Source organism: Nyctibius grandis, chromosome 5 (genome assembly GCF_013368605.1).
Source record: "Nyctibius grandis isolate bNycGra1 chromosome 5, bNycGra1.pri, whole genome shotgun sequence".
NCBI lineage: Eukaryota > Metazoa > Chordata > Aves > Nyctibiiformes > Nyctibiidae > Nyctibius > Nyctibius grandis.
The window spans coordinates 86,551,017-86,570,797 of NC_090662.1; the positions used below are offsets into that span (position 1 = coordinate 86,551,017).

General features: G+C 38.2%; 1 protein-coding gene across 1 annotated transcript; it reads left to right on the top strand.

Moving 5' to 3' along the window:
- Window positions 1-786: 786 nt before the first annotated feature.
- Window positions 787-18,969, top strand: LOC137663404 (solute carrier organic anion transporter family member 1A2-like). Its single transcript, XM_068400605.1, has 14 exons — window positions 787-879; window positions 2,022-2,163; window positions 4,101-4,233; window positions 5,172-5,278; window positions 9,174-9,320; window positions 9,624-9,722; window positions 10,221-10,454; window positions 12,598-12,762; window positions 14,305-14,500; window positions 15,286-15,451; window positions 16,466-16,650; window positions 17,211-17,275; window positions 17,835-17,952; window positions 18,810-18,969. Exons 1-14 carry the CDS (start codon window positions 820-822, stop codon window positions 18,967-18,969), a joined length of 1,977 nt encoding a protein of 658 aa, XP_068256706.1. The 5' UTR covers window positions 787-819.
- Window positions 18,970-19,781: the final 812 nt, after the last annotated feature.

Consider the following 19,781-nt stretch of genomic DNA (forward strand, 5'->3'; position numbering starts at 1 on the left):
TTGGGAAATACGTAAAAAATGTAAACAAGCAGGTGGCTTAGTGCTACTAGAAGCTCTAACAATCAAATTGAGATGGAGATGACTAAAAGTAGGGAGACAAACAGGGATCTGTTTGGAAATCTTGGGAGGGGAAGCAGAACAGAGTCTGGTTTGTTTCCATTTAGAACTTAAGTTGATCTGGTGGTTTTGGTTTTGTTTTTTCTTCTAATTTTAATGGCAAGATACTCATCTCCAATACAGTTTTCATTAAATTAACAAATTTACATTGATGCCAGTGGAAGAGGGGAGAGCTCAACAGAGCATGCAGAGCAGAAATAAATGTCCTTTTTATGGCTAGGAAGGACAGGCATAGTAAATAAAGACCACGAAGACAGGTATACGTCAGTCAAATGTATAGGTCTTTATAGTCCTGTCTCCCACAGTGGTCGGTACCAAATGCTTGTGAAGAAGACTGAAAAGCTGTATTACAGAGGTACCAGCTTGCCCTCAGCCTCTTTTCTTTGTTTTTTTTTCTTACTGGCCCTATGCTGCTGGCAGCATTCTGTATTTGATGAGAAATGGCTAGGTGTTACATTGCTGACATTCACATGTCAAATTTTCTTGATTAGAAAAAAGTTTATGGGCTTGTAGCTTTTGTTGGAATCATGTTTGCATTTATTTAAGGAAGATGCTCAAATACCAGATATCTTAGAAGGAATCTGATTTTTTGCAAACATGGGACAAAAATGTTTTCTTTTTTTCTTTTGTCTTTTTCGACACCATAATAGCATCATTGGACAGACTCAGAAACAGATATTGGGATCAACTGAAAAAGGCAACATGAAAGAAGCTGAGAAGCCATGTGCAAGGGACAAATTCTGCTGCATTTCCAAGCTGAAGGTACAGAAATATTTTGGCAATTTTCTATGAACACACAACTGTAATTGCTTGCACTTATAGTAGTTTAGTAGAAGTTACAACCTAGACTAAATGAATGAGTAAGTTCTGTTTCTTTCCTTATCCTTAATGCCTTAACCAAGGTCAAGCAAGTTTGTAAGCAATCATGTGTTGCTTTTTATCTCCCTGAACTTTACACTCTGTGATGCGTTGGAGGTATGGTTGATTGCTCCTTTGAAGCTCCACCTCTGAATTTGTGTAATCCCCCTAGTCTGACATGTTTACCTTTCCTTCTTAAACCTGTGAAATGAGCCTTACCGATTGTGACATGGCAGTAAAAATTGACAGTTGATGTACCCTAGACTATTCAAGTTGTCAAGAAGCTCTATAAAATGTTGTAAAATAGCTTGTTTTTAATATTAATTCAAAGCCCACACATACTACTTACGCTTTTTAAAATTTGCAGCAGAGGTATTTAAAAATACTGTTGATTTTATTTCATAAATACTGTTTATTAAGAACCCTAAAGTTAAAAGGATTTTAATACTACTGCATATATTAATATTTTTTTTTTTACTGTCAGTTGCTACCATATTCTTGTAAAAAGGACACACCATTTGCTACTTCTGTTTGAAATGACTTGTTCTGGGCTTATGACCTCTACTGAGGTGGGAGAGCAGATACTCGATTAAGTAATTAGATCAAAGAAAACGATCTTAGTTCTGAAAGTAATTTATCATTCAGATGAGCAAAGGGTGCGAAGATCTTTGCACTCTGGTCTGGCTGCAGATGTTATGCAGTCCTGCAGATGGCAATCTTGCAGCAGACACACGGTGGGAGAAGCTGTGCTGCGCTTGTCTTGGCTGGGGAAAAGGGGCTTAAGGTTTCTGAAGACAGTCTTGGTCAATGGGAGCAGGTGAAGAACAAAATCTTAATTTTTTTTGTTTAGTGAAGCCATAACTCTGTGGACAAGGATAGATGATGGGATTTGAACTTGTATTTACACACATATAGGTGGATCAGGATTATTCATTTGTTTTATCTGGAAGCATATCTTTGGTGGGGAAAATAACCACAAAATATTCCTAAATATTCCTAAATATATAACTTTGAATTCTTTATGCATTCTCCTCTTTCCTTCCTAGGTATTTCTGCTGGCACTATCACTTGCATTTGTTGGTAAAACGATGTCTGGTGCTTACATGAACAGCATGTACACACAGATAGAGAAACAATTTAATATTCCGGCTTCTTTAGTGGGGATCATTAATGGAAGCTTTGAAATTGGTAATCACTCATTTTAATACTTCCTATTCTTTGAAAATATAATATGTTGGCTAAGCAAGTATTAGTGACTCTCATGTCCACACCAATCTGACGATTGCTGTATGTAACAATAGTGACTAAATCTATCCTACTGTTTCAGCTGGTACTTACATATTTAGTCCTGGAAACTAACAGGACAACTTAAATGAGGACGTTTAGGATTAAATCTTGTTCAGCTAATTTCTGCACTATCTTAAGGTATGACAGAGCAACTAACAAAACAGAACTACTGTATAAACTTTGTATTGAATCAACTAACAAACCAGAAAAATTTTATAAACTTTGTTTGAATTTAAGGTTGTATTTAGTGTTTTACAGTTCTTTTAATCAGTGACCTCAAAGTTGTTTGGAGTGGATTGTATCCTTACTCAAACTCAATAATATTTCAAGATTTCATACCTGTACAGCTGCAAAGAAAGTTTCCAGTTCTACTGTTAGGGACCCTTACCTTGTCTATCAGTGAGTTTTATTGCCCAGTGACAGGCTTATGTCTTGCACCGTTGCCACAAAAGCCAAACAAAAGGCTTGATCTCTTCAAACCCATCTAAAGAGAGATCCTCAGGGGACGTGTTTTATACCATTAAAGTCACAATGTGGATCTTTATTATCCCTGGCTCAGCTGAGGAAATGGTCTGTACAGGCTCATATACACTGGTGGGGAGGGGAGACAAGACTCCTTCCCTCCCTTTTTCCTGGTCTCCTGTATCTACATGTGCAAGAAGAAGAAACTGTTGTCAACACCGTGCTGCTGCCTGCAAAGCGATCTAATGGGGCAGCTCAAAGTTATAATAGAGGAGGAATACCCAAAATACATTCTTGCTTTTGATAAGGAGGAGACTCTAATAAATATGAAATGGCCAAGAGTAATGAAGTAGTATGTAAAAGGCTTATTATTTTAAATAAATTATCCTCTCATATGCACTTTTCTATAAAAAGTTGTGGCATTCTTATCTCCAAGGATGTAAAATAACTGTGAATAGTCATATTAATATTTGAAATGATTAAGAGCCAGTGGATGTGGCAGACATAAGGAAATTATTAGGACTGTGTAAGTGTACATCTTGAAGTGTCATTCAAGCCACTGGTTCAATACAGTCTGTCTAGCAATCATACATTAAAAAGATGTTATTTTCTTTCAGAGCATGATGCTCATCACTCAGAGACACGGTTTTGTTCTTTTGACAAACAGATCACAAAATTATTGGGTGTAGGATTACTAAATTGTTATTTTTATGGGACCTGATTCATAACATGAAGCTTGATTCTTTTCTTAGTTGCATAACCATAAATGAAAAGTATAGAAAATCAACTGATTCTGAAGTGAAAGTGGAGAAGAGATTGAAGATTTTTAGCCCATTTGTATTTTTAAGTGGTACTAGGTACAAAAATCTGTATTTTTTAATTCCTCTCAAAATATTACTGAAATTAATATTAATTTATTCATTTTTTCTCTGTATGTCATCTTATGTTTATTATTTTCAGTACCAAAACACTTGGATAGATACTTCTGTATTTTCCCACACATTACAAAATAGAGTATCCTAGGAGAATAACTTCCTAAAACAGCTATTATTCTGCAGCCCCTGGGCCTGGTCTCTGTGTAAAGTTGTGGGAAACTTCTTCTTTACATACGTGCAGTCAAAAATCTTTCACCATGATCTCTTTTCCTTTTTGCCTTCTATTCTCATGTTCTTTTCATGTGCTGTAACTCTCCCAGAAAAAGATCGCAGATAGGAGGCAATTACTGCATCATTTAGGCAGTTCCCTGTCTAGTTACAGTTTTTACAAGACAGGAGGTAACAGATGTTGAGCTAACAAGGTATACTCAAATTTCTGTTGCGCTTTAAAAGACATAAGGATGCCTTGGTTTGTAAATAAGGACCAGGTTCTTTTTGCAGGCAACTTGCTGCTGATAGCATTTGTGAGTTACTTTGGAGCAAAGCTTCACAGACCCAGAATAATTGCTTTGGGCTGCATAATTCTGTCATGTGGATGTCTTTTGATATCAATTCCTCATTTCCTATTTGGAAGGTGAGTATTTTGCTTAGCTCACAGCAGCTTCTGTGATCCTTACTTGCCTTAATTCGTAACCTCTCCCACTGAAATTGTATTGCCTATTGAGAGAGACATTGCTGAGCATGGGTACGACATGATAATTGTAGAGCAGCTTGTTTTGTTTTGCTTCTGAGATGGCTTCAAAAGTCAGTCATCACTTCCTGAGGAGAGTCATCCCTCTGCTGGGCACCTTCCCTTGCCCTTGCCTTGCCTTGCCTTCTTCCTTGTGCTACCTCTCGTGTGGTATCTCTGAAGAAACAGTGGCCTGTGATACTGTCACATTACACTACTAGTGCTTATCTGCTTGGATGGGCAATACAAGTTGATTTTTGAAGATGTCTTTGGTCTGGAGCCTGGATGACAGATCATACCTGATCACTATGTTGACAAAGCCTTTACAGACCATAATGATTCTTTAACTCCTTTTTCACTGTTTTTGCTTGGCTTAACAAAATAATCATTTAAGCTTGTCTATATTTTAATGAGTGAGGTATCTTTTGAGAAAAGAAGATCCTCTAATCTTGTTATGTCCAATGTGGTATGGTCCTGAGAGCCTTGGTGGCACCCTCTGCTTAGGGAGTAAACTAGATTAGAAAGTAAGAAGAGCACGAGAGAATAAGATATGAGGGATTTCATTAGGGTGTTTCATCAGCTTCTCCTGAAACATCTGTTACAAGATTACGTTAGAGGCTAGATAACAGTCTGGATAAAACACTGGGTTTATTCCCTGCTACAATTCCTTTGTTCCTAGCCTGATTTGTTCCTGAGGCTCAGTTAAGTTTTGACATGGGTTTCCTTCTTCCTATAGCTACACACTCTTCTAATAGGTAGCTTCACTACTGAAGTACAGATTTATGAGGCGGTTCCGATGTATTTCTTCTTAACCTATATATGCTTTCCTTTGATTCAAACAGGTATCATATTAAAACCAGTATTTCACCATGGGAGAATTTTTCAATCATGCCTCTATGCCTTGTTAATCAAAGCTTGTTCTCGTTACCTACAGAGGAACCATCAATAGGTATGACTCTTACTATGTCTACTAATACTTTTTCCTCATTTTTTATAGTGTTTACGTAAATAGCATTTTATTTTTGTTAGCAGTTATTTCAGGGTCCTGCTTTTGATCAGGCATAAAAACTAGAGGTCAGGAAATTTCCTAGCCTTCTAGTTTCTTTAGTCTGTGACTCCAGAGCTGTAGCTTTTTTTCATGCCATTTTCACAGTATCCGAAGAGCTTGGTTAACATCCCTGTCAGTCCACTTTGGGGAAATATAACACCAGGTTGTTCTCACAAATGTTCCTCTTTTTGACTTGAAATACTATGATACTCTGAGGAGGTGGGAAACATATTTGGACAATGGGTAAAAGGCAACAGGATGCTTTTTCATTGTACCACACAAGAAATAAAAGAATGAGAAATAGAGAGAGAGAAAAAAAGTAGATCCTGCTTCCTTTTAGAGGAAAGAGAAAATAGCTTAAACCAGGCTGAAATTTATCTGGAAGATTGAAACATGTATGTGCACTAGCAATATGCATATAAAGTAACTACTATGAAGTTGAAAGGCTCAGAGACCACTATTAAATGATCACTCACAAAATCCTCACACAGAGGATGGGATTAATCTCCCAAATCTTTAGCTACCTCAAAGGGAAGCATTTAGTCTGAACCATCTCTTCAGGCTTCCTTGATAGGTGGTCAAAGGAGACTGCAGAGCTCTTTCAGAGCGTGTCCCTTGCTCTAAGAACATTCCTGCTCTTTACTTTAGGATGGGTCATGTTACCTCCTGGATACACCTACTGATTGTTGGAAACTTAGATGATTGGTGGATAGCAAAAGTTAGGTGAGATGAATCCTGCAGTTAATTGTTAGATTTTGTGATCGTGTTCCATCAGTATGTGCTAAAGCTGAATCACACTGCTGTAATATTGTATGTACAGACTGACATCAAACCATAGTGTTGTACTGTAGTTTTCTGTGTCTCCATTTAGTAATGGTTGTGGCTTCCAAGCTTTCCAAGACCGCATGTTACTTAAGGCATTAATTTTTCCATCTTCACAATGAAAAGCTGACAGAAGTGTATACTTAATAGCACTGGGTATTAATCTTTCATTTTAAGATTTCAGATATTGTTTTTCTTCATTTTATAAATGCACAGATTAAGGTATACATAGGTAAAGCATTTTCTTCTAAATTATACAGCCATTCAACATTCGCACTAGAACCAATAGGTCCTCAAGCCTATGACTATACTTGGGTAAGGTGATTGTTTCTCTATTAGTTCATGGACAAGCAAAACTGTGATGTTCATACATATGAGTCCATCTCCTGTGTGATGCAAAAGCTGGTTTGAATTTGATGACATCTGTGTGTGAATTGTTTCACCCATGTTTGCTGACAGCAATCTGACATTGATACAGGAGATCCAGGCTTGATCTCTGAACAGTAATGCTTTCATTTAGAAAGTCATCAGCTGCTGCTAACAAAGCCAGTTTTTATTTGTTAACAAATTGGCACTGAGAAGTCTCAGCACGACAAAGTGGGCCACAGAGAACAGTGGAATCTGAAGCAGACTGTATGGGATGAAGAAATACAAGGTCAGGGAGAGAAAGAAAGTACTAAAGGTCATAATAGTTCCTGATATAACTGTCCTGATGTGGGACAAACAGGATTGTGCTGCAGCACAGTATTCTTCTGTTAAGTTATGTAGGAGGACGGATGTGAATAAATGAGAGATAGATCCCCAGACAGATTCAGCATGCTGGTCAGATATATTGTTAGGGATCTTGATTTTGATTGAGAATTGTATAAAGGTCGGAGTAAGTCAGAAACTTCCTCAGGGCAGTGCCCAGACTGGCAGATTGCGGGATATGTTCCAGTGAGTGCGTGCTCAGGGAAACACTGACCTTCTGAGTTGCAGAGGTATGATGGAGGTAGAAAAGCTTTCTGTAACATTTGGTGACATGCGCCAATTATGGTAGAATTTGTATATTATTTGCCAAATCAGAATTTGCATTGTCCTCAAGATGTCCCAAATCTGAAACTGAATACCCGAACAGATAGCATCAGGACAGATGAAATTTCTAGATAGGGAGGTCATTGATGTGCAAGGCAAAAATCCATAGTGCTAGTACAGAGCTTTGAGGTAAGGGTCTAAGCTGGGGTTTCCAGGTGGTGAGGACTGTTGTACAGAGTGCTGGTTGAAGTTACAAGCAAACAGCCAATGATTTAGATGCAGATGAATTTAGTCTCCATATGCTTTTCTGGGGGCTTATGAACATTAGTAAATCAGAAGCTAGCAGTCTGAATCAAGGCAAAGAACCTGGAAAGCTCGGAAATCTCATTCCATGCAAAGGCAGAACAACATTCTATCAAGATTCTCCCTATTCCGCTACTCTGCTCTCAGGAAACCCAACCTGGAGTACGGTGTCCAGCTCTGGGGCCCCCAACATAAGAAGGACATGGAGCTGTTGGAAAGACTCCAGAGGAGGGTCACAAAGATGATCAGAGCACTGGAGCACCTCTTCTATGAAGGCAGGCTGAAAGAGTTGGGGCTGTTCAGCCTGGAGAAGAGAAGGGTCTGGGTAGACCTTATAGCAGCCTTCCAGTACCTGAAGGGGTTCTACAGGAAAGCTGGAGAGGGACTTTTTACAAGGGCATGTAGTGATAGGACAAGGGGTAACAGTTTTAAACTGAAAGAGGGTAGATTTAGATTAGATATTAGGAAGAAATTCTTTACTGTGAGGGTAGTGAGACACTGGAACAGGTTGCCCAGAGAAGTTGTGGCTGCCCCCTCCCTGGCAGTGTTCAAGGCCAGGTTGGATGGGGCTCTGAGCAATCTGGTCTAGTGGAAAGGTGTCCCTGCCCATGGCAGGGGGCTTGGAACTAGATGATCTTTAAGGTCCCTTCCAACCCAAACCATTCTATGAAGGCCATGTCTTCTGCACTGGCATGGCTTTCTTGGAAGCAAATGCTGACACCTCACTGTGAAATCAGGAAGTCTTCTGCTTTATTTCAGACAACATTCTCATAATCAAATGACATGTATGGGCTTTACGCAACAATTACCTGAATCATTGCAAAAGACTCCTGAATTTCAGAGAGATAGTTGTACTGTTCTTTCTAGCCCACCCTTCCAGGCTGTCCAGTTCTCTCTGTAAGATAGCTCTCCCTCCTGATGTGTCTACATCACCACCCAGTTTGGTGTCATCAGCAAACCTGGTGAGAGCGCTTTCAGTCCCATCATCCAGATCATTTATGAAGATGTTGAACAGCACGGGGGATCAGTATTGGTCCCTGGGGGAACCCACTTGTGACAGGCTACAGCCTGAGTAAAAGCCATTCGTCACCACCCTCTCAACGTGGCCTATGGGTCAATTTCCCACCTATCTCACAGACTGTCCCTCCAGTCAGTAGCTTGCCAGTTTGTCTAGGAGGAGGCTATGGGAAACAGTGGCAAATGCTTTGCTGAAGTCCAGGTAGACAATGCCCGTTGCCCTCACCATGTCAACAGAAAGTATTACTTTGTTGTAGAATGTGATCAGGTTAGTCAGGCATGATTGTTCATCCCTTCATCGCTGATGTTCAGGCACTGTCTTCTCTCCACTGACATGAAAATGGCAGTTTTGCTGAGGGAAATAGCAAAGGGAAGGGCCTAGGTTATGCAGTGGTTGGACTGCTAGTTGGTTGGACAAGGTATGGCATGGAGAGGAATGGGATTTAAACTCTACTCCAGCAAGTGCAACAGCTCTTTCCCGTTCTGGAGCCTTTCAAGTATCGTGACTACATATTTTCCTGTTTTATAGGACAGACCTACACATCAAAGATTAAGCTCTTAGTCAATTATTTGTCTCCATCTCTAGAATTTAATTAGTAGTTGGAATTAAAACATTAATTCTGGCTTATTTTATTCACAGAATGTGGAAAAGAGCCTGGGTCCTTGCTGTGGATATTTGTGATGGTTGGAAACATAGTACGAGGAATGGGTGAAACTCCCATCATGCCTTTAGGCATTTCATATTTGGAGGATTTTGCCAAAGCAGAGAATTCACCTTTCTACCTGGGTAAATCTACCCTATTGTGATAACTCCCCTCCCCCCAAAAAATACACACATAAACAAAAGCAAAAGAGAGAGATGTTATGACTCCCTTCAGTTCAATAAAGGGAGAAGAAAGACATTACTGCCTTATCAAAATAATAGTACTGTAGGACTTGTAATTTAACTAAAGATGAACTTGTTGAAATGAGGCCATTTTTAGGTGTAGAAGTCTATTCAGTAGAACTGTCCTAAACATATATAACAATTCCAAGAAAATAATTATGTCCGGGTTCTAAATTAGTATGTTTTTTCCTTTTCATACTTTAGGATGTCTACATACAGCAACTATAATCGGCCCCTTCCTTGGTTTCTTGTTGGCATCATTCTGTGCAGAACTGTTTGTTGATCTGGGATCAGTAGATGCAGGTAGTGGATGAGTATATAAAATCTTACATATGAATCGGTAGGCATGATGGTGTATTTATAAACACTAAAAGATGTTTCTTTGTTAATATGAGGTGTCTCCATTTTGTCTGAGTTTGCTGATATTTTGTTTAGAATGGAAAATCTGTGTGTAATATTCAATTCAACAAAAGGCTCTGAATTCACACATACACAAATGAATCTTCATATAAGTTGTTTGATGAACAATTGTGTCATCTGGCTTAACATAGGAAAGGGCTAGAACTGATTCAATACAAAACACTGACATTTGCCAGAAAATTAGCAACATTAGAAAAGAAAATTGGAGACACTTCTCCTTCATCGGCCTCATTTTAAGAATCTTTAAAATGCTTTTAATATATCACATGTCAGAGATGACTAGGAAAACACACAATCACAGCAAAGAATGTTTCTGAACTAATGTTAAGATGTGTGGTGGTTTTTTGTGTTTTTTTTTTGTTTTTTTTTTTTTTTTTATAGAGGACATAACTATAACAGCTACTGATGCCTGCTGGGTTGGAGCATGGTGGCTGGGCATTTTGATTTGTGCATCCCTGAATCTTCTCGCAGGAATACCTTTCTGTTTTTTGCCCAAGTCACTTGTGAAGGAAGGAGAAACCAATGAACCTGAGGAGATGAGTAGGAAAAGTGTAGTACAATTGCAAGAAAATGTTAAAAGTGAAGCTAAACAGACCATGTATGAAATTGCTAAAGGCAAGTTATATTATATTTTATTTCCTTCTTAATTTAGTCCTTACGGTGTGAACTATGTCTGTGTATTTTTGTAAGTAATGATGGGTGCAAGGTATGAAATGCATACTCTGTTTTTAATATCTCTGTAGTACAAAGGATTTGGACAGGGATTTAGAATGGCTTCTTGCAGAGGAAGAAAGCTGATTTCATAGATCCAGAATCTGAATTAACACCTTTCCCCCTCCTGCATTTCAGGTGTATGTAGATCTAGAGTTTTTCTTCCTTGTAGAGGATTAATGCACTGAAATCTGGTTAAGAATATTACACCTAAATGAGCTGTGGACAAGTTTCAGATATTAGTTGCTTGTGCCCCACATTCACTGTGCAGAAAAGCAGAAAACTGGCACAAGTCTTGTGCATTTCTTGAGTCCGACTTAAAGCCATAAAAGGGAATTGACAGGTACTTCAGTGTCTCATAAACATTTAATGGCTGTTCAACAAGGATCTGTTTGACTTACATTTATTCATGTTACCATTGGCAACATTCACATCTGTGATCTTTCAGATCTATATATCTGTGGGAAGCTATTTTTTTTCCTTCCATTTTTTGTGCTAGTTGGAAATGTAAGTGAACAAAATACGTCAAAGGCTATGATCTTCAGAGTAGTCTCATGATTCTGTATAACCCAGCTCAGGGCCCCTTGACAGGATCTTCATTTTCAGAAAGTAAGTGCCAAGTGACAGCTATCTCTCCTTAGTGTTTCAAGCTGAGTCCTGCAAATTCACCATACTCAGAGTGAGTACTCAGATCTTGTAGTTTCATTTTGATAAACACGGCATCTTTCTCTGCTGTCATGTAGCGTTAAATGAATCCATGAATAAAGTACTGCTCTGGTGAGGAAGGGTTTCTAGCTGAGACTGTGGGTCCTAGTACTTCAGAGTCCCTTCAGAGTTTGTTTTCATCATCATTCCCTCCTTGTGTTTATGTGAATGTCTACTGTCCCTAAATATCCTGAATTAAGAATCTTTTCATTTCACAAAATGGTTGAGGTTGGAAGGTACTTCTGGAGGTCACCTGGTCCAACCCCCTGCTCAAGTAGGGCCACTTAGAGCCAGCTGACCAGGATGCGTTCAGACAGCTTTTTAATATCCCCAAGGATTTCAAGTTGAAAATGAAAGTATTTATAGTTAAAATTAATTTCTTCCTCAGAAAGCTCTGATTATAGACTTCATGGTATATATAAATAATACAGCCTATTTATAGTGTTTTGGATATTTGACTCATTTTTGCAAGACTTGTAGTAAGATACTTGCCTACCTCTGACAGATATATATCTTTCCTAAGTAGTGCCCACTTTTAATGAAGCATGGTCATTGTTTTACAGATGCTTATGTTTTTCTGCAGAGTTTCTTGATAATAGCTCAGCACATTAATTAATAAAGAATGTTAGACAAAGAGGAATTGTTGGGTTTTTTTAATGGTTCAGATCCTGATTTAATAGGCATTACACAGAGAAAAGACCTGTATAAATTATTTTTTCAGATGCTTACTTTGCTGAAGACTGGTGGATCCAGACTTTTGAGAGTACAGTGGGAATAACTGTGGTCACCTCCCTCTTCAGGCCTCTTCTGTCCCATCACTGACAGTAGCAATAACCAAAATCAGTGATCAGGTCTCTGGAGGCACGTTGTCACAGCTATCTATCTAGTGGGTTTGCACCCTCTTCTCCCTTGTACTCCCTTTGCATGCCAGGTGCAGGAAGGGGATTTTAGTGAATGCTCTGAGGGCATGGGATGAGGGAAAAAGGAGTGGGAATGGTGGGGGAGAAGCTGCTGCTGCAAATCTGTAGGTGAGAAGTTCAGTCACTATACTATACAGCTAAAAAATTTCAGGAAACTTTTATGATAAGATTATTACTGTATTTTTTTTATAAGCAGCAGCATGCATTAGTGTGCATGTATGTGTGTGCAGTTATTTTTGTGTAGAAGAGACATGTTGGGATAGCCTGGGCTAAGCAAGTAAGTCTTTGGCCTGTGGTGTCTGGTGAAGGGCAAGAATTAGCCTGATCCAGTTAAGGACCATTTCTGTTTCCCTCTTCCCCCCTCAGCCACACTGAGCATTTCATGAAGCATCACACTAACTTGTTACATTATTTCATTCCAGATTTCATCCCATTCCTCAAGGCTCTGTTTCGCAACCCAGTTTATATGTTATTTATATGCATAACTGTGTTACAGTTCAGTGCTTTCAATGGCATGATATCCTTTATGCCCAAATATTTGGAACAGCAGTTTGGAAAATCTGCATCGGATGCCATCTTTTTAATTGGTACGTTTGCATTTTGCTTTTCTGTGTTCTACCAAGTAGTGATGTCTCTATGCAAATTCTCTCTATTTTTATATATATATTCATGTGTACATGTATACGTACACATACTATGGTCAACTGAGAGATTCCACTCTACAAAGCACTTCTAAATAATCATGCATTTTCTGCTAAGCATTTCCTGATTTTTCTGTGCAGAATTTAATAATCTACTTCCCATCTTTTGAATTGGCCCAGAAAGTTCAGCTGATGTAAAACTTGCACCACTGATCTTAAAGATGATACGCTCATTTGCATCAAGAGGGCATGGGCCCAATTTTCTTGATTATATTATCTTGATTAAAAAGTATGCTATAAAGTAGAGGGTAGATTTCATGTTCATGAAAATGACATCGCTAGAACTCTTAAGACATAAATAGGCTGAACCTATGCACAGATATAATTGCCAGTGATCTTCAACACTTTCCGTCACCTCCACTCCTCAGGCATTGATCTTGGGCCTTCTGAAAGCCTCAGATCATCTTTCATATGCAGAACTCCATGGAAGGAAAGCACTGACCAAATAGCTGTCTTGTTTTGTCTCTTCTTTATCAGCTTGTCTTTTTTTATGAGTGAGGACAGGAAAGTGTCATGCATTGGGAAATAGTCATGGCAAGTAGTTGTAGCACAGAGCAAATATTCTGAAACTGTAGGAGCCTTTCTGTGGTTCCACTTTGTATCTTAAATTCTCAGTTCCCTTGTTTAACTGCAGTGACTTAATTAGATTAGAATTTATCTAATCATTATACAAGAAACATCATAAAAAACATCTAGCCATACTTCTATTCCTTAACTCAGTGCTTATCTTTCACAGTAGCTGCACCATTTTCTTTAAAACTTGCCACACAGAGTGTCCCAGGCCTTATTTGTATTACTGTTGCCCTGTGTTACCAGTGTTTTGAAGCAGTGCGTCCAAAGGCATGTAACTATCATACATCTTGTCTGTGTTGCGTTGACATTGCACTGCTAAGTTGTTTTTCAGACAGCTGCTTCCTAGATGTCTTTCAGTCGGTCTTTGCTTCATTAAAATATCAAACAACAAAGAAGTGTAAGAGTACGTTCAATAATCTCATATGAAACCTGAAAGTCTGTTCCTCCTTTCTGGGATGCTCAGTGTGCACTGAGATGTGCTCCACTAGCTTATCTTCCTCTTGAGTTTCTCTCTCAGCTTGGGAGACTGTATTGAAACCCTGCTTTTTTTTTTTTTTTTGTGTCTGTGTGTGTTGGAACTAGATTGCAACTCTAGGTTGCAATTTTCCAATGAATCATTTCAGTCTTACCTTCTAGCTCGCTCTCCAAGTAGTTCCCAGCTGCCATTGACTGCTTATTGACTCTGGCAGATGTTTTGGGTGTGCAAGGGAACTAGTAGACACCTATTTCTGACTGTAGTTAAATTATTCGGTCACAGGCACTATATGAGTCTTTGCCAAACATAGTCTTCCCTTATGAGTAGCTTTGATGGTCTCCTTTTTTATTTTAACATGGACGTTTTGCTTGTTTAAATAGGTGTTTACAACTTACCAGTTATATGCGTTGGGTATTTTTTTGGAGGCTTACTCATGAAGAAATTCAAGATTAATATCTATCAGGCTGCGAATGTAGCGTTTTGGGTATCTTTACTGGAATACCTTCTCTACTTCGCTGCCTATTGGACTGTCTGTGATACTTCACCAGTTGCTGGCCTAACAGTTTCCTATGAAGGGTATGTGCTTTCAGACACAAGAGGACTTAAATCTTAAGAAACTGGAATGATTTTTCTTGTCAAGAATCAGCCATGGACTCCATAGTTTTGCAAGATTTTAGTTTCATGATCTAAGTTCTCAAGGTTTTTTACTTGCGTAAGACAATAGGTCTATCTTCTGTTACCTCTATTTTAAGCAATAAAGTGTATTAAAAGATACCCACATCAAGACTTACGCAATTGCATGTCTATATTAATTCTTTTACTAATACAATTATACATTCAAGTCATGTAATTGCAGGTAAAAATAAGTTGTTGTTGAGCAAATTATGCATACATGAATGCAATTTCACAATTACAAAGGGACAAAACCCTTTCTTTATCTTACACTGGTTTACTGGAATTTGATTGCTATTGAGTTATCAGAAGATATTTTATCTGCAGTTTCTTGATTTGAAGCCTGCCATTAATCATTGGGAGGGATTGTGTGTCTGTAAAATGCACTGTAGATATAAGTAACGCTTATAGACAATCAAGAACAGACATGCCATAGATGAGAAAAAAGCTGAAGGGTATGCATACCTATCTATGAATTGATAATATTAATATAATGTAATGTAATATAATATAGTCTAATATAATATAATAGCCTATAGAAAGATAGAAAAACATGACTTCAGGATATGAGCATGTAGGATTGTGTCCTGGATCAACACTTGAGCTAGAAGAGAATCTTAACCATTACAAAGGGTTACTGTAGGTATTTCAATACAGAAATATTTATTCATCTTCTAAATGTGTTTCAGAATAGAACAAGTTTCATATGCAGAAAATACTCTACTTGCTGGCTGCAACAGGGATTGTGATTGCCCACTTAAAATATGGGACCCTGTTTGTGGGAACAATGGAATCACATATGTGTCACCTTGTCTTGCTGGGTGTAAAGCCTCAAGAGGAGCTGGAAAAAGTGTGGTAAAGCATACCTTTTATTGTGCTGTAACTATGAAATATAGTAGGTGAGACATACCCATACACGTACATTTAATTGGATATATAAGGTGATAAATAGAGTTGGACAAATTCATTGAGTGGCAACAGAAATTCCAAACTAAGTATGAAAATTAGTTTAAGTTTAATTTAAAAGAATATAATGAAGAAACCTCCTTTTCTTCTAGTAATTGAAGGAATCTTAAATGCTCAAAATGGAGTGAGAAATTAGTCTCAAGGTATTGCCAGTGGAAACCTGAGCGTACAAGAACATTTCAGCCAAAATGAAATTCTACAGCAAGGACTTAATAATGTCTTTTACTCTGTAGATTTGAACAATTAATAATACATTTTCCATAAAAAAGATACATTCTAATTAGACTGAAAACAAACAAAATAATGAGTTCGGTAAAAGCCCAAATCATACAGATTTTAGAAAACTTCTGTACTTTGCAAATATTTTAGAGAAGTATTAGATTATAGTAAGGGCCAGACATTGATGCCCTTGCTCACCTTAGCTGACGTTTGAGAACACTTATTCTGGCAATGGTCTCAATGATTTCAGTAGAAGCAAGTGTTTGAGTGAGAATATTGCAACCCAGCCTCAGTCAAACATCTCTGGTTTCTTCTCCTCTAGCATATGAAAGACCACACACTAGGTTATGAAGAAGAGGGTCAGATCTATTGGAACTTGAAGGACCACATAACCAGGCTGTGCTGGGAAATGAGAAGGCTGTCTTGATCATGGCCTCCTTGAGGAAGCATAGTCCCAGATGCATAAGAGGATCATAGCTCCTTCCCACTCTCTAACCCCATGCACTATAGACACATGATGGCTGGACCTGTGCCTGGCAAACTGGGAGAGAGGTTGCAGTGCAGTTCTGCATATGTGTATCATACTCAAATGCAGGAGAGAGTGAGCTAGGTGCCAACTGTGTGAGTTTCACACTCAGTGTGTGAGTTTTACAGGTCTGTGTGATTAAAATACTCTTTTGACAGGTATTTGAAAACTGCACCTGTCTTGCAGCCTCAGGGATTTCATCTCAAAATGTGTCTGCAATTCTGGGCCAGTGTGATGGAGAAGAAAACTGTGACGAGATGCTTCATTATTTTTTAATATTGTCATTAGTCTGCAGCTTCATTTTTTCCTTAGCTGCCATGCCTGGGTACATGGTCTTAATAAGGTACAGTAAAATGTCCTTATCTTAAGAAACCTACTGGACTTTTTATTCTGAGGTCAAACACCCCCAGGAATTGAAAGTGTGTTAGTTTTGTATGGAGGAAGGAAGAATAGAAAGATCTTATGTCATTTCTGTGCTGTGTTAGGGTTTAGTGACAGGTCAGCTTTATAACCTCTTGTTGCTTCTGGTTATCAGCTGTATCCTGAATTAGTGTAGGACCACCGAGTCAGTGCACTGAGATATTGAGAAGTGTGTGATACCCATATGTTTATTGATCACATCAACATGATGTTGATTAAGGCACAACTATCTTTCACTTTGCTCTGGCCTCAGTCCAAGTGGATGATACCAGGACAATAGTTTTTCCTTTTGTGATTTGACAGTCCTAGTTAAGGAACTTCAGTAAATGTCACCTAATAAGAATAATGAACTCTTTCAACCAGTGCTCTAATTAGAATGGTTTGGGTCTAATGTGATGAAGAGTTTGATTAATAAGAAATGTTAACCTCTGTTTTTTTTAATGTCACCTCTACTAATTGGTGTACAATGTAATTACCATACAGGTCTCTAAAGCCTGAAGAAAAGTCATTTGGAGTGGGTATCCATGGACTAGCTTCGAGAGTACTTGGTAAGAAAAACTCAAACACACTTCAGAAGCACAATTAGGTTTGATCTAGAGTTAGATAAGGATCACATCAGGCCTATGGGCATGGCGAAAGAATCTACTTCTGTGGAGTGCCCTTGATCAGGAAGAATTTGGGGTTTTTTACAGATCTAGGCACCATGGCAAATTAGAACAGCTTTCAGTTTGAGTTTATTTATACTGGGTAATAGGCTGACTACATCTGCTGCTCATCTGAAATCCATTTTACATTCCTTCACTCTTGTTATATGTTTATTGAACACAACACTCGCTCTCACTGATGAGAGAAAATGTTGAGTTTTGAATAGGAATCACAGTACATATTGTAGCATGTATATATTGTTAAACAGGCAACAGGAAAGAAGATCTTTGGTTGAGGGTAGGTGGATAAGGAAGAAGAGAGAACATAAATACAGAGAACATGGTTCATGCTGCAAGAGGACAGGACAGATGGAGTAGGTGAGAAACAGCATAGGTTCTATAGTGTATCTGCTAATCAGAAGAAATATACTATTCACAAAAACATTGTGAATATTCTTTTTAGCTGGAATTCCATCTCCCATTTATTTTGGAGCTTTGATAGATACCACTTGCTTGAAGTGGGGTACTATGACTTGTGGTGGAGAAGGAGCATGTAGGATGTACGACATTGTCACATACAGGTATATTTTCTACTTTATTTTCATTTCTCCTTCTTACTGTATTTTTACATGCATAGAGATATAATTTTACACTCTTTATATTTTCTTAGTAGACAAACTGCTCCTCTTTTAGAGATTTGACACAACACTTTTCTTCGGCATTGGCTTTATTTGTCAAGTGCAACCTTTGCCACAGACGTTGGAACACCCTTTGAACAGAAATCTTCTGGTGCCATAATTACATTCACTAATAGCCTTTCATGAGAACAGACCTTAAAACACTGAATTTTGATTAAAAAAAAATTGAAAGCAGTAAGCCCTTCTGGGAAAAATGTTTAATGGCTGACTATGCAATCTCTTTGAACAGAAAAAGATTGAAATAGTACTTGAATTAAAATAGAGGAGAAATCTGTAGAGAGGGTATAGTTACCCAAGTTGGAAATTGGCCCAGGACACTACGCTTCATGCTTTTGTAGTCCTTCAAGGAGCACTATGGGAATTTTGAAGAAAAGTCTTGTTGAACTAATGGCCTCAGGCTGATGCCTTTTAATACTGTGTTGAGGTTGATTTGGAAGAAGAATGCTAGCTCATGAATACCCAGAAATTTTACTCAGGTGGTCTGAACTGCCCTTTTCAGGGCTCTCTCTTTTCCCTACAGAGAAAGCCATAAGGGTACCAGGTGACTAACATTGTTGGCTATATTAGTTGCTTGAGGTTGGGTGATGTAAATAGCCATTTTGTTGACAATGACATCTTCTCTGTTTTCATATTGATTAATCTGTGAGATCCAAAAGGATTGCAAAACAATGTATGCTGGATAGTTTTGCTATTTTTTCATTAATGCATATATTTAACGAAACTCATTCTTTTTATTTCAGGTGGCTCTATCTTGGCCTGCCAGCAATATTACGCGGAGTGTCCTATATCCCAAGTGCACTAATTCTCCTTATTTTAAAGAAGAAAATTAAATCTGAAAGCCTAGTCTTATTAAATGCACCAGTAGAAATGCAGCATGAAGAACAAGAAGCATTGAAATAGCATTTCAAAGCAGGACATATTGTGAAAAAAACCTCGCAGTGTAAATTGTAGATATATCCTTGTGAAAGATTTCATACTTTAACTAGTGAACACCTGGACAGACATTAATAGAATTACACATAGTTGTATCCTAATTATATTATAAAAATACCAGTTCATAAAGAGAAGTTGCAGGAAGAATGTGGTGCAAAAGAACAAGGAGTAGAAATAAGAAAACTTATGAATTGTCAGGTTTGAGTTGTCTGAGCAAAGGGCTATGAAGCAGGAACCTGTTTTCAGTCCTGGTTTCACTGAAGATAGTGAGAGTTTTGCAACTGACTCCAGTTATGCCAAATTTTGTCCTGCAATTCTCCAACGGCTTCTGCCACTGCCTTTCTCATGACTGCAGACAGGATTTGTAGCTTCTTTGCGCATGAGTTTTCCACAAATTTATTTAATTATACTATTAGTCCTTTCAGGCAGGGACTGTTTGTTATTCTGCATAATGTAGGTGGTCAGTATACTGGGAGCCTGGTTTATGACATGGTCTGGGTGCTTTGATAATAATAACAAATAAAAAAAAAAGAAAAAATGCAGTATTATTGTGATGTTTTAAGGTTTGCATAGAGCAAGGACAAAGAAAAATTCTCAGGATTTGTTGCTTCAGTTGCATTCACTCTAGAAGGGAATAAACTCACACATTAAACATGATAGAATGATACTTGTGCGTATTTTGCCCATCATATTGCTGTCTGCTAAATCCTATACCTTCTCATGTCTTGTCAAATTATTCTTTGAATGGTACATAAACATAGTTGTCCATGTGCTCTTCC

Excerpts from the sequence above, each read along its gene's own strand:
- LOC137663404 (XM_068400605.1), top strand. The coding sequence starts at position 820 with ATGAAAGAAGCTGAGAAGCCATGTGCAAGGGACAAATTCTGCTGCATT. Across the intron at positions 5,279-9,173 it reads TACAGAGGAACCATCAATAG|AATGTGGAAAAGAGCCTGGG; the intron begins GTATGACTCTTA and ends TTTTATTCACAG. Across the intron at positions 16,651-17,210 it reads GGGTACATGGTCTTAATAAG|GTCTCTAAAGCCTGAAGAAA; the intron begins GTACAGTAAAAT and ends ATTACCATACAG.